Raw genomic sequence first — 14,388 nt, 5'->3', positions numbered from 1 at the left:
TAGAACCCACGTCCCTCATTAAGCTACTGAAGAAAAAGATTTTACAGTGATTGTAAACAATCCTATTTTTTACTTTATTATGACCATTTTATATGATGCAGCAATTTTGTATTATCTTCCAGGTAAAGGAAGCATTGAAATCCCTGTTCTGTGCATGCTTATTGCTGGAGAGTCCAAGATGCTGGAGGTAAAGCATGGATATTTTAGAGGTTACAGAGTTCAAATCTTCACTTTAAAGCGGAGTTCTAATTAAAAAAATAAAAAAATAAAAAATAAAAACAAATACTGCAGCTGTTGACTTTTAATAATCGGACACTTACCTGTCCCAGGGTCCAGCGTTGCGGGGGGAACGAAGCCCCTTTCGTTTCCCCCTCCTCTCTGCGGCGTTGGCATTGTCACTGTGGGCGCCCGGCTGTGAAGCCCAGCGCGAGCCACGCTGTGACTGGCCGGGCAATCATCTGGGACCTGTGATGTGTCCCAGATTGCGAGAGGGAGGGGGGAGAGGTGATCTTCCTTCCGGGGCCGCGGGTGCGCCAGGAGGAAGTGGGAGCTGGAACCCACTAAAAAGAGGGTTTCCACTCCCACCCCCCCCCCACCCCCCCCCCCCCGAAAAAAAATTACATTTTGGCATGTAAGGGGGTCACCTTCCCTTAAAGCAGAAGTTCCATTTTTAGGTGGAACTCCGCTTTAACATCCCCTTACTGAAATATTAAGCTGCTAAGTCTCATGTCTCTCATAGCTTCTGCTGTTTTTTACATAATGTAATTGAAATTCCAAATTGAGATGCCCTCAAACAGTTATCGTGAACTGGTGCAGATACAGAATGTCATTTAAAGTGCCCAGTTAATAGAATGTAGGGAGCAAGATCCATTTGCCCAAACTAAAATATCAGTTTTGGATGGAGTAGCCCAATAATATTTAAGGCTGGGTTCACATATGTGCCAGTTCACCAATTCAGGTGCAAATCTGGTCAGAATTTTTGCCTGAATCGGAACCAAAGACGCACAGGACCCTTTCCAAATGCAGACCACGGCCACCCTGGAGGTGTGTGAACCGGCTTCATTGGGAGCCACAAACACTCTCCTGTCGTGCGAATTGGATGCGGGGAAGCCAGCATCCAATTCGCATAAGTGTGAACCCAGCCTAAAGGGTTGGTCCACCCAAACCTAAGATATTTTAATTCTGGCACTTTGATCACTCATCTGCTTCTTTATAGGTCAGCACTTTCTTTAAAATCTAAACAAGTAGATGTCCCACAGCCCACGAGGATGTCAAACAAAATTCCAATTTTCAGCTGCATCCCTAAAGGGCCCGCCTCACATAAGCCTTAAATACAAAACAGAGATAGTTATAATATTATGTATATGTGTTTAGAATCAGTTTTTTACAGTTTTGTTAGGCACTGTGTTTTGTCTGGCAAAACATTTCATTGCTGGTTGTTCCATTGATCACAATTGTCCCCTCTATATAACATAATTTATGCTATTTTCAGAGGGTCTACAATGCCACAATGAGCCCCATCCCATGCCTCTTGGTTGCTGGCTCCGGGGGGGTTGCCGACTGCCTGGCTGAAATCCTGGAGGAGTCCTTGCCAATGGAATCCATTAGAACTGTAATAGAAGAGAAGTTGAAATTGCATTTTCCCAAGGAGAATTTGACCAAAATGGTTGGGAAGGTGAGAGATGTGTGTCAAAATTGAAGAACAATTGTTGCAATAATAAAACAAATTACTATGATATACGTAAGCATTATCTAAAAAACATGTGTTTTTAAATCAAAAGTGCATGCAGCTCTTAGGCCCTCTTCTGACGCGTGCATTTATACAATCATGTGTATAGACACTGTAATGCACATTACTATACACATTGTGAACATATTTAGGAGATGCTCCTATTCATTTCTAATTGGTCCCCAACACACATCCAAAAACGCACATGACCCTAATGCACTACTACTTCTGTAGATACCTATGATGTCATGTCACAATATTTTGAAGAATAAATCAGTTATCATGAATCGCATCGATTTGTAGTGCTTCTGGAATCTATCAGATCGTAGATGGTCACAGTTTCTTATATGGAGTCTGGTTGACTATGTTTTAGTGACATATACTGTTTTAATGTACAGTGTGTGTGTAATATAATATCTATGGTTTTATAATTTTTACAGAATTGTGTATTATGTGTGTTGGAAATTAACCCTGTAGGTACACTGAAAGTCCCGCTCTACTTTCCTCCCTATATATTGTAGGGTGGGTTTCTATTCTATGTGACAATGTTCTTTGCAAAGTGAATATTTACTTTGATGATAAGTAATCATCCTTTACTCTTTAATATATTAACCACAAAGTATTGAAGCCAGAGGCAGTCAGGAAACTATTCCTTTCAGAAGGAGGTCAGCAATGGCAGCCTGTCACCTTAAAGCAGGTGGTCAAACACTATAGCTGGCTACTGTGTTCTTCACCTATAGTAGCCCATTTTCCCATAAGGCAAGCAGGCCTACCGTTACTTGGTTGCCCCCAGATCTTATACACATTGCTATATTGCCTGTCTACCTCGCCAAGGCACAAACTGAGCAAAGCAAACAGGTACATGCGGATTGGCAGACAGGCAGAGTGGTTCAATGACCGTCCAGGTAAAAGGCAGGTAGAGTTCAGAGAATAGCCTGATATCCGGTCCAAGGTCATACACAGGGAAATCCAATCGAGCTGGGCAGACAGGGGTCATGATCAGATATTGCACAAGCATGAAACCGACTGGCTCAAATTGAGTCTGGTCGCCACACAGAGACTGGCTACATTAATCACCTTGCAGGTGGACAGATGGACAAGGAGAAAATCGTAGCCAAAACCAGAATGCTGGAATGAGGATCAGACGTGCTAGACGTTCCTGACAGTCCTTTTTTTTTTTTTTTTTTTTTTTTTTTTTTGATTCATGCTCTTCAATGTGACTGAGTCCTTTCACCTCACTCATAAAACAAGGTTTGCTGGAGCTTTTCTACATAACTGCATTTGGAGGGGCAACCCACACAAAGATGGTTACACCTTTAATTTGGTATAAAATAGGCTCCTGTTTCTCTTTTTGTTTTTATCCTTCATTGCTTTACAAAACTGTCGCTGGTAAAATTTACATCATTGTAGATTAGCACCATTCTCACACTTCACATCACCCTGGTGAACAGTGAAAATTCAAAGATGTAATTTAAAGTGTTACTAAACCCACAAAAGTAAAATCAGTCTGTATATGCGGTAAAACAAGCTTGTTTTACTCACTGGGGGAGCCTAAGAGGTAATTGTCTGCATTGTGTAAAAAGGCTGTTTATTTGTTTATTCTGACTTCTTTGATCCTCCCCTTCCACTCTCCCCAATCTCCTGATAAGACTGAGCCTTTGGAGTCACTCTGCACGTGCTCAGTTTAGTATGTATTGCTAGAGGTTTTTTTTTTTATTAGGAGGGTGCATGTAATAAGCACAGGGCCAATCAGCACTGTCCAGACAGAGGGTCAGGGATCCTAAAGCCTCATAGGACAGTCAGAGTAAAATGAAAATTCCTCCTACATGCTTTAACCAGACACCGATAGAAGTCACAAAACTCCTATATACTGCTGATTTAGAAAAGGTCTATAGCAGTTTATATTTACTAAAATAATTGAATTTCCATGCGCTGTGTACTGTGGGAGACCAGATGCAGTATAGTGAATGCAGGGTCCTTTGGTTTAGTAACACTTTAAGGATGACACCTATATATTATGAAAGTACTCATCCTCACCTTTCCACTACTCTTTACCCCAAGTGGTTATGGATGAAAATGTGCTAAGAACAATTCTTGTTGCCTATAGCAAATTACCAGCTTGCATCTACCATTTCTGCATTTGCGGATAAAAATGGAAAAGGGGCTCTGATTGGTTATTGGAAAAAAATTAATGTTCTTGTTAGCTTAACTGTCATACATAATTCTCTGTGTCATTTAAGCTGCTGCATCAGTGGGGAAGAAAACATGCTGTTGTATCATTGTCAGTAGGAGGGAAAAAATGCTGTAGCACTGGTGGTATCAGTCTGAGGAGGACTTCTTTGGAATCAGAGGGTTGAAAGAGGGGAGATGGGAGGCTGGGGGCTTTGTGGAGTGCATTTTATTAAGGGGTCCTGTGCGACATTAAGGAGAGAGTGGAACTTAGGGGCTATTAGGGAGGTTTGATGGCTATGTGAGACTTTATAAGAAAGGGGAGCTCTGGGACTGTGTTGCAACCCCCACCCTCAGTGTACTTACAGTTCAGACCTCTTTTATTGTGTGCCGCCCACCTGGGAACGTAGGAAACTTCTCCTTCTTCCCATCCCTGGTCATGAGGTATGTCATATGACAAGGGGAGACCAGAAGTATGGTAGTCTGCCCTCATTCCCCAATGAACACCCATACTGATAAGGAGATCAGTTCTAAGTGGGCACCCCCTCTCCATCCTCTCTTCTATCCACAGTAGGCTGCCATTTGGAGATATGAGAGGGCAGAAGCTTCCTTACAGCAGCTATCATAGCCTCAGCTTTGTCTGACAGGAGTGACACTTCTGTCAATCTTGGTAATCAAGCCGAATAAAGCACCAACAAGTTCAGTGCGCCCCCCCCCAAAAAGAAAAAAAAAATTGTGCCTGGTGCAAGTAGAATGGAGCACCAATAAGTTCACACTTTGCCCACCTTGATCCAGCCCTGCTCAAGCATACAATACAGTGAGGTGTCATTTGTAATGTGCAGTTCCATCTTGTCTAAATTAATTTAATTAGGCGTGGCAATTAGGCAAACATGGATACCTGTACCTGCAGAAACTTCTTTTAAATTAATGTCAAATTTAGCTGACTGTCACTTAGATGTGTGCCATAGATGTGAGATGACATTTCTTTGACTGTTGTGCAAACTAGTCGATCCAGTGATGCATGCATGTCTACCAGCCTTATCACAAGAAAGTAATAGCAATCACTATACAAACTGATTAGAACTGTTTGCCTTATAGTAGTAGTACTTTTTAATGTATTTATTGAGAGTATTATTTTGTCTGTATGTCCGCCTTAAAGTATGATGTGCTTTGCCAAATCTAGGTTGAAAAGATAGTGGAGAACCGTGAATTGGTCACAGTCTACTCAAACACAGATGGGACAGAGGATTTTGAGACTGTTATCTTGAAAGCCTTGGTTAAAGGTAATCATATACTGTTAAAGTATTTTATATTGTACTGGATCATTCAGATTTGTAGTCCCTAGAAAATATTATATTGTAGAATATCATACTATCTTTGCTGGTTTTGGCCTTTAAAAATGTAGGATTTCAGTTTTTTTTTTTAAATTCTGCACAGCTTGCAAGAAGCATTCCAGCGATGCCACTGAATATCTGGATGAACTGAAATTAGCGGTGGCCTGGAACAGGGAGGACATTGCAAAAACAGAGCTGTTTCATGGAGAAATCCAGTGGCGGGTAAGACACGTGATCAATAATTTATGTCATTGATTTTGTCTTGGCTACCAGCATGAATGTAAACTGGACAATTTAGCATTTTCCCTGTTTGAAAAGGTATGTAATTTTGTTACAAAGTCAATGGTAACCAACTTCCATGCTTTGTTCAATGCTATGCACGTGGATCCTGGGGGGGGGGGGGGGGGCTTGGCGGCATGCACTCACTGCACAGACTGGAGATTCAATTCAGGAAGCATTACTCATCAGCACTGTCTGTTAGCTATGCTTGTATTTAATTTCTACTGTTGTACTGAAGTGCATGTGTTCAAGTGCGTGACACCTTGTGGCATGGCAGTCCTAATGCCACACATTCTGTAATGGGGAACTGTCTGTTCATAAGCAGCAAGAATCTCTGATTCAGCTAGCAATATTACGTTCCAGAGGAGTTCTAGTGATATCGCACTGCTGCTTTCCTAGGTTTTCCCTTAGTGCTTTACCTCCTCCTGCATTGCCAGCCAGATCTAATGCTGTATAGCCCACAAGCTCTGGAATAGAAAGGTAAGGATCTGCTTTCCAGTTCCTAGCAGAATAGAAATACCATTTTATATACAACCTGTAGGAAATTAGTTTTATCATTAAGCAAATGGCTAGTAAAATTTCTATTTTTGATGCGTATGTTATGTAGAGCATATATAGTTGCATAGTTAGGTTGAAAAAAGACACAAGTTATTTAATGCAACAAATAGAAATAAGCAAACAAATAGAAAACCTCCATATACAAAATCCTATACCCACAGTTGATCTAGAGCAGGGGTCTCAAACTGGCGGCCCTCCAGCTGTTGCGAAACTACAGGTCCCATCACGACTCTGCCTGTGGGAGTCATGCTTGTAACTGTCAGCCTTGCAAAGCCTCATGGGACTTGTAGTTTTACAACAGCTGGAGGGCCGCCAGTTTGAGACCCCTGATCTAGAGGAAGAGAAAAAACAAAACATGATCCACTTTGCTCCAGTTGGGATAAAAAATCCTTCCTGATCCCCGAGGAGGCAATGCAATATTTCCTGGATAAACTAGCCCTGGTGCTATTACTAATAATTGTTAATATCCAGTTATATTTTGCGTGTGTTGGGTTTTTTTTCTTTTCTTTTTAACCATCTGCTGAGCTGGTTAGAACTAGTTCTTGGAGAAATCTATTCTAAATTCCTCGGGGTGGGGGGCAGGCGTAGGGCTCCAGTTCCGGCCTGTGGAACGCAGGAGGAGGGTGGAGAGTTCTGGCACACCACGTCCGGTTCCGGGTCACGCGGCATGCATGGACGCCGGAGCCATGGTGTTAGAATGGCTTAATATTGCAAAAAGCTTTAAAATAATTGTGAGACAAATTTCTTATGTCTAAGTCGGCTTAAATCAAACTGTGTGTTTCATTGTACACACAAACATAGAAAAATACTTACAAAAATAGTACATTCATATTCATGATTAGTGTTGCTTCATATATGATCAAAAAGATTTCAGATTTAGTTTTAGTTTCAAAAATATGAAGAGTTTGTAAAAGTTACATGTGAGACCATGTGCTTCTGGTCGTCTTGGATTTTAAAGATGGCCGATTAACTCTCTGTGTGCTGAAAGTCTGGATGCTGTAGAATGGATGTGTTGGAGCTGAGAGCAAGATGGCCAAGAGGACCTTTCCTCATGACGCCTTGTCCTTTTATAAACTCACATATTTTGTTTGAAAAATGCGCCCAAAAATATCCACTCCCTGAATACTCCTACTCCTCTCCCTTCTCCTCCCTTCCAGTGGTGGGGGCTTAGAGTAGAAATAGGATATTCAACATCTGTTTTCAACTTTAAACTATACCAGGTTACAGGATGTGGGTGAGAGGTCTTTGAAGTAGAAATTACCAGACTCGGGAAATGAATGAGTCTACAGAAAACACACAGTCTTTGTCAAAACATCAGTTACATAGGAATACCCCTTAGAAACATATATAATATTGTACAAAGTACATCAAATGTCTGGACAGCTTCCTAACATTGAAAACTCTAGTTCAAATGTTACGTCTGTTAATTATTAACTCAGTTTGCCATTCATACAATTTTATAATTATAGGGCATCCATACTCCGAATAATGTATAATAAAGCTGAATTAAATTTTAGATATTAAGAATATAACCTTCCCCTCTGAAATATGAATAATAATCATATCATATTTTCAATCAATCCATTCAAAACATTTGTACCACAAACACTCTGATGTTGATCCAATAACTCCAAATGTTTTGTTATTTGTAACTGAGTTTGCAACTCCAGAACCCATTCTTCTTTTAAGCTTATTTTGCAATAAATCATCTCCCCTCCTGATTTCATTTCTAATTTGCTTATATAATTTTTTCATTCTAAACATTAAACATAACTGGAATATAATGAATAACATAATAATAATAAAAAAACTATAGGATGTGATAAAATATTTCCTGCTGCTGAAGCTATTGAAGTTTTTCCCCAAATTGATACACTATTAATGAATTTTTTCCACCAATTACTTCCTGAAAGTTCTGACCATTGATGTGATATTTCTTGCAAATGACTTCATGTTTTTTTTTTTTTTTTTTTTTTTTTTTAAATTTAAGATTTTTATTGTATTTTATAAAGAGAAAAAGAATACAGAAACATTGCCAATTGGGCATACCCTGGCGTCTTAACGTATATATGAACGGCAATGAGAGAAGAGCTTATTTAAGTGTAACCTTGATCGGTCTAAATCAAAAACAATCGATAAGTATTAAGTAAACGATCATACTACAAATAACTATGGTAGCATAAAGTAATCCTGTAACAATAGGCTAAGCACTGAATGGGGTGGACACTTGTGTGCAACCTAAATCATGGTGTAACATTGTGACCTGTAATACGTGTTATAGCAAAATGTCCGTGAGAGCGTAGTAAGGAAAGGGAGCTGGTGTAGAATCCAGCCAAGCTAAGGGTAGGACTGTTACGACAGTGGTGTACTTCTAGAGTCCAAAATCCAAGGGTGCCAGTTTCTATTAAAGCGCTTAATGGACATGTTGGCTTTGGCAAAAGAAAATTCCATCTGAAAGTGCTGGTTAAGTAGGTGGATGGCATCTCTTAGTACAGGTGGGTCGGTTGATTTCCACTTCTTTGCGATTGTCAGTCTTGCAGCAATAAGAATGTGTGTGACCAGTGTTTGCAGATGGGTGGGCATTGGGGAGGTGTTCGGGTAGATTTTCGCTAGCCTTTCTGGGGTGAAATACCATTTGTGAAAAAGCTTTTGTGTTGCTTCCCAGTGGTTAATGCAATGCGACAGGCGTAAGGGCAATGTGAGGGACTTCGGCCATTGTATTTCTGAAGGCGGTTGGTCTAACAGTGAGGACCAGTACTGTGAGGAAGAAGCCAGTTGGTTTAGTGAGCAGTTTGTACATAAAAGAGATTCCTTTGGCCTTGGGTGTAGCTATATTGTAGAACTTGAGTATAGGGCGTGAAACATCGTCTGAGGTTGACCAGGAAATTTTTGATAGTATAGATCTAATCCTCAGGTAAAGAAAAAAACGTGTGTTTGGTTAGTCCATATTTTTGCATTAATTGCTCAAATGAAAGCAGACTTGATGAGAAGAGCATACCTAAATAGCAGATGCCGGCTTTTGTCCATTCTGAGAGAGGTATGTCCGGGGAGATAAGGTGTTGCGCCTCAGTGGGTATTGCTGTCAGAGTGTCCTTTGATATCCCTCCCTTGAGTTGCAGTATTGAGGTCCAAATTCTTGTGGAGGATGTAATGATATCAAGAGGGTACCTTTTGGGGTGGGGGTTGAGCCACAGTGCGGCTAGAAAGTTTTTAGGGTCTGTGGGTAGTAGGTTGGCTTCAATTTGTTTCCAGGTTGTGTGGTGTTTGTCTGACCACCATGTTTTCAGTTGGTCCAGAATAGATGCTCGGTGGTAAGCTTGGATATCCGGGGCACCCAGGCCTCCATGTTGAACTGGGGTTGTGAGTATGGCTTTTTTTATTATAGGTTTCTTTTGTTGCCAAATAAAGCCGTTGATGATCCCTTGGATTTTTTTTATCTGATTTTGCGCTAGAGGGAGAGGTAATGTACGAAAAAAATATAGGACATGGGGAAGTAAATAAATTTTTGTCTGAGCTATCCTACCAGCCCAGGAGGCTGGAACCCTACCTAGATCTTTTGCTAGTTGTGTAAGCTTGCCCACGAGGTCTTCAAAATTAATTCTCAGTAGCATCCGACTTGGGAAAGTTAATTGGATACCCAAGTATGGGAGAAAGGAGTTGGGGGCCCAAGCAAAGGGGGAGCTAGCGGTAATGGTATTTAAAGTTTGAGAGTCTAGGCCAAGGTTAAGCATTTAGGATTTACTGTGATTTAGTTTATACAGTGATACTGCGCTGAACCTGTCAAGAATTTGTTGGACTGCTGGAAGAGACAATAGCGGATTAGTTAGAGCAATGATCACATCATCTGCGTATAAACCGATTTTATGATCAGTTTGTCCAATTTTTATACCGTAATCGAGGGGTCAGATCTAATGATTTGTGCTAAGGGCTCCATTATCATGGCAAAAATTAGGGGGGCAGCGGGCACCCCTGTCTCGTGCCATTAGTAATTTGGAATGGGTTGGAGACAACTCCCGACGTCCAAATGCGTGCAGATGGGTAAGTGTATAGGCCTAGTATGGCAGAGAAAAAGGTGCCCGAGAGTCCAAATTTTTGGAGCACTGCCTCCATATACGGCCAATATACCCTATCGAACGCCTTCTCTGCGTCCAAAGATAGGAAGAGAGAAGGCGTTCGAGTGTGCTCTGTCCATTGGATAAGGTCAATAAAATGTCTAGTTCCATCTGAGGCTTGCCTGCTGGGCACAAATCCCACTTGGTCGGGATGAATAATCTGGGGGATGATGGTGGAGAGGCGTTGTGCCAAGAGTTTGGCATAGATTTTGGTGTCTGTGTTGAGGAGTGATATCGGCCTGTAGTTGGCTGGGTTGTCTGGGGGTTTACCCGGTTTGGGAATGGTAACCACTAGGGCATCGAGGGATTCCTTAGGTATTATGCCTGTAGTAGCAAATTGATTATACATGGCACATAGGTGGGGGACTAAGGGTTGGGCAAATCGTTTATAATATTCGTTGGATAGTCCGTCAGGTCCTGGCGCTTTATGTAGAGGTAACACTTTTTGAATTTCGGTCTGTGAAAATATTAGAAAGTTGTTTTTTAAATTGTTTGGCCATAAATGCTCCTGATTTATTGGCCGATGAGTATATCTGAAGTCGTAGTCGCTTGATAAAGTAATCAAAATTTTTATGGAGATGACCATTGAGATGGGATCTAAGCTTTTTAAGTTCTGAAGAAATAGTATTAGAGGGGAATCTCTTGTTTATTATTTCAAGAGATCGGATTTGTTTCAGGAGGGACTCTGTTATATAAGAGTGTTGTTTTTTAGCCTGGGCCCCAAGTTTAATAAAAAGACCCCGTAGACAAGCCTTGTGAGCATTCCAAACAATAGCACAGTCAGTTACAGAACTGACATTTTGCTAGAAATAATTATCAATCTCAGATTGTATCTGAGACTCAAAGGAGGGGTTGTTGAGAAGGGAGGTGTTTAATCTCCAGACCTTATGTCTAGTGGTTTGGGAGGGGGATGCTAGTTTGATCGTGACTGGAGCATGGTCAGACCACGATATAGTGCCTATGGTGGAGGCAGTGATAGCTTGTAGTAGGTGTTTATCTGTAATGAATAGGTCAATTCGGGAGTAGGATTGGTGCGGGGGGGAAAAGTAGGTGTAGTCTCTCTCTTCATCGTGCATGCACCTCCATGTGTCATAAAGATCTTCTTTTTTGAGGATATTTGATATTACTGAGGGCCTATTTCTCGCAGCATTGGAAGTATCAAGTGTAGGGTCAATTACTTCATTAAAATCTCCACAAATTATCAGGGGGGGAAGATCTGTAAGGGGCTAGTTTGGCAAAGAGAGTGGCGTAGAATCTTCTTTGGGCTGTATTGGGGGCATAAATGTTAACTATAGTGAGAGGGCGGTTGTCAAATGTGGCTGATAGGATTAAGAATCTGCCATCTTCGTCACTTTCACAGTGATGAAGCTTAAAATCTATTGCTGCGTTTATGGCAATCATTACTCCTCTGTTTTTTTTAGGGGCGCTTGCGAAGAAGCAATGGGGATATTTTTTGTGACTGCATTGAGGTTGTTTAAGCTTAGTAAAGTGTGTTTCCTGGGCGCAGATTACATCTGCCCGTGGTTGTAATGCTTCTTTCCATAAGAGGTTGCGCTTAAATGGTGAATTTAGGCCTTTAACATTGAGGGAGATAATCAAGAGTGTCATAGTGGTATTACAGTTATGAGGGCCTGGGCAGAGGGAGAGAGACTTCACCTATTGTTGATGGATGTGAAATACACAAGTAGATAAATAAATGCCGTATATTACCAAAACCAGTGAATTGCTAAATACAAACAATCTAAAATTCTAGGAGAAAAATATAATCAATGCAGATTAATCTGTGCTGTAATCAAGAGGAAAAAAAAAAAAAAACAGAAAATCAGAAAAAACCTGTGCTTAGCATAACTTTAAACCTGAGGGGTGGTGAGGAGAAGGTACAGATGTGACGCCCAGGCTGGATATAAGTAGATCTGGGGACCTGGGCTTGTATCAAAGTTAGGTCTTTTTGGGAGCTTTATTCGCCATATTTCTGGAGTCAGATGGCTTGTAGGAGGGAGTAGCTTGTTCCGCTTCTCTGGGAGCAATGGGGAGTAAACCCCAATTGGTAAGCTTCTTGTAGCCATCCTTCGGGGAGAGAATAGGTACGATCTTTTGTTGGTGAGTGACCAGCAACTTCGTAGGGAAGCCCCATTTGTACGTTATTTTTTTTTTTGTTGGAGTATGGAAGTCACAGGGGCGAAAGCTCTGCGCATCTCCGTTGTGGCCGGGGACAGGTCAGTGAACAGCTTGATATTATTGTAAGGGGCTGGCAGGGGTGTCACGGATCTGGCGGCAGAGAGAACTTGTTCCTTAACATGGAAGAAATGTATACGCGCCAAGATATCTCTAGGAATATCATCGGGAAGGTGTGGCGGTTTAGCAATTCTGTGGGCCCGGTCGATTAAGGTGTCGCGGGCGTTGAGGCGTGGGAGTAAGGCTGAGATAAGTTGTTGCAAATAAGGGGTTATTTCGTTCGGTTTGACCGATTCAGGGATGCCTCGGAATTTGATGTTGTTCCGCCTAGAGTGGTCTTCCAAATCCGCCAGTTTCATTTTGATACAGTGGATTTCTTCAGAGTGATGCTCGTGAGCATCTAACATTTCGTTGTGTGCCTTAGAGTAATCTTGCAGATTTTCTTCTAGAGCATCTGTACGCTCTTCTAGGCAGTCTTTTATCATGCATATGAGATAATGATATTTGGAGCTCTCTGTGCAGATCCTGCTGCAGTGTAAGAAGCATAGATTTCAGCATAGCTTCAGACACTGTGTTGTCAGTGACAGGTATAGCAGCCAGGGAGGGAGTATTTTGGGCGCTGTGTGTCCCTGCAACAACATGGGACCATAGCTGCTTCTTTGCATGTGGCTCTTTATTTGGGGAATGTGCAGGGGAGGAAGCTGCGCTCTTACCTCTGTCTTGCTGCAGTCCTCCTGGGGATTCCTCTGGAGGGGGGGTGTGTGTCCATGCTGTCTGTCAGTTGATGTGGCCATAGTTCCTTGGAGAGGGAGTGCTGTAGAGGTAGCAGGCAGGCCATCTGGGTTGTTGTTGAAGCGAGCGCCGTCGCTTCCATCAGCGCCATCTTGGGCCTTCTGCATGGCGGCGGCTGTCGGGTAGTAGTCGGTGAGACGGCGGGGATTCGGCGGCTTGTAACGCTGCATCGGTGTGCCCATGAGTCTCCCCAGTCCTTCCCTGCTTCTGTGATGTGAGCAGCGGGAAAGAGTAGCTATGGGTTGCTGGTATCCAGGCCGTGGAGCGGAGCTCGGACTTCAGGCAGCCATCCTGGTCCGCAGCAGGCCACGCCCCCGACTTTGTTCATGTTTAAACAATATTTCTGCATTCTGAAGTTCCTTAGCTAGAGCTATCAATAAACCTTTATCCTTTTGAATTACATTTGCCCATTTTTCCCATGGAAATGTATCTATCTGGGATATTATGTATTGGGTAGTAAGAGCACTTTTATTCTTCATAAATATATTTGTTAAATTTGTTCTTAACCCATTAACACTTATTGCTAGGATGTCTTTCTATATAATACAAGCCTTGATTTAGGTTTTCTGTATTTGTACAAGAAGAGAAAAAAGTTTTAACCCTTTCTGTATCTGACATGATCTGAAAACAAACCTTCTTTTTATCTACACGAGTAATTAATTCAGAAATAGTTTCAACTTTTTCTATTCTTGCTGAACATAATGTATGATGATAACAAGAATGAAATATACTTTTGTCTTGATTAGGTAAACAGATAACTTTAGACTGGAATTGTAAACATGATGACAGATCTAATTGTTCTAATTCAGAATTTTCATTGTTAAATGCAAAATCTGTATACTGCAATTTATAGTATAATAATTGTGTATTGCTGACAGGTAATCCCAAGACAGTGACTGGAACCAACATTTGTTCTTTCCCTGCTATAGGAATCATAGAAGAACTATAACATACATCCTGTTTGCATCATATCCATTTATTTACCCATTAATCTGTGTGATTTATAGCATATACATGTTCTTTGGGTAAATTCTGTAAAATGTCAAGAGGCGTTATTCCACTCTGAAATGCTTACGCAATTATTTTAAAATTGGTGGAATATTCAGTCTGGATCTCTAAGCATGCTCTGGCTATATGAGAATGTTCACTTGTCATTAAATCAAGAGTAATATTTTGACAATGTAATATAGATGGAGCCATTATATTAACTGTTTTAATAACCATATTTTCTAATATTTCA

General features: G+C 41.3%; 1 protein-coding gene across 2 annotated transcripts in view; it reads left to right on the top strand.

The window, feature by feature from the left end:
• TRPM4 (transient receptor potential cation channel subfamily M member 4) overlaps positions 1–14,388 on the top strand; it is a 604,715-nt gene that overhangs the window by 267,186 nt on the left and 323,141 nt on the right. For both annotated transcript variants that reach the window (XM_073602273.1, XM_073602274.1), the window contains exons 7-10: positions 123–187; positions 1,493–1,675; positions 5,082–5,181; positions 5,336–5,454. In XM_073602273.1, coding sequence (XP_073458374.1) covers positions 123–187; positions 1,493–1,675; positions 5,082–5,181; positions 5,336–5,454 — 467 coding nt within the window. The remainder of the gene's footprint in view (positions 1–122; positions 188–1,492; positions 1,676–5,081; positions 5,182–5,335; positions 5,455–14,388) is intronic.

This window comes from Aquarana catesbeiana, linkage group LG10, assembly GCF_042186555.1.
Source record: "Aquarana catesbeiana isolate 2022-GZ linkage group LG10, ASM4218655v1, whole genome shotgun sequence".
NCBI classification, from domain to species: Eukaryota; Metazoa; Chordata; class Amphibia; order Anura; family Ranidae; genus Aquarana; species Aquarana catesbeiana.
This window is presented reverse-complemented; position numbering and strand designations above follow the sequence as displayed.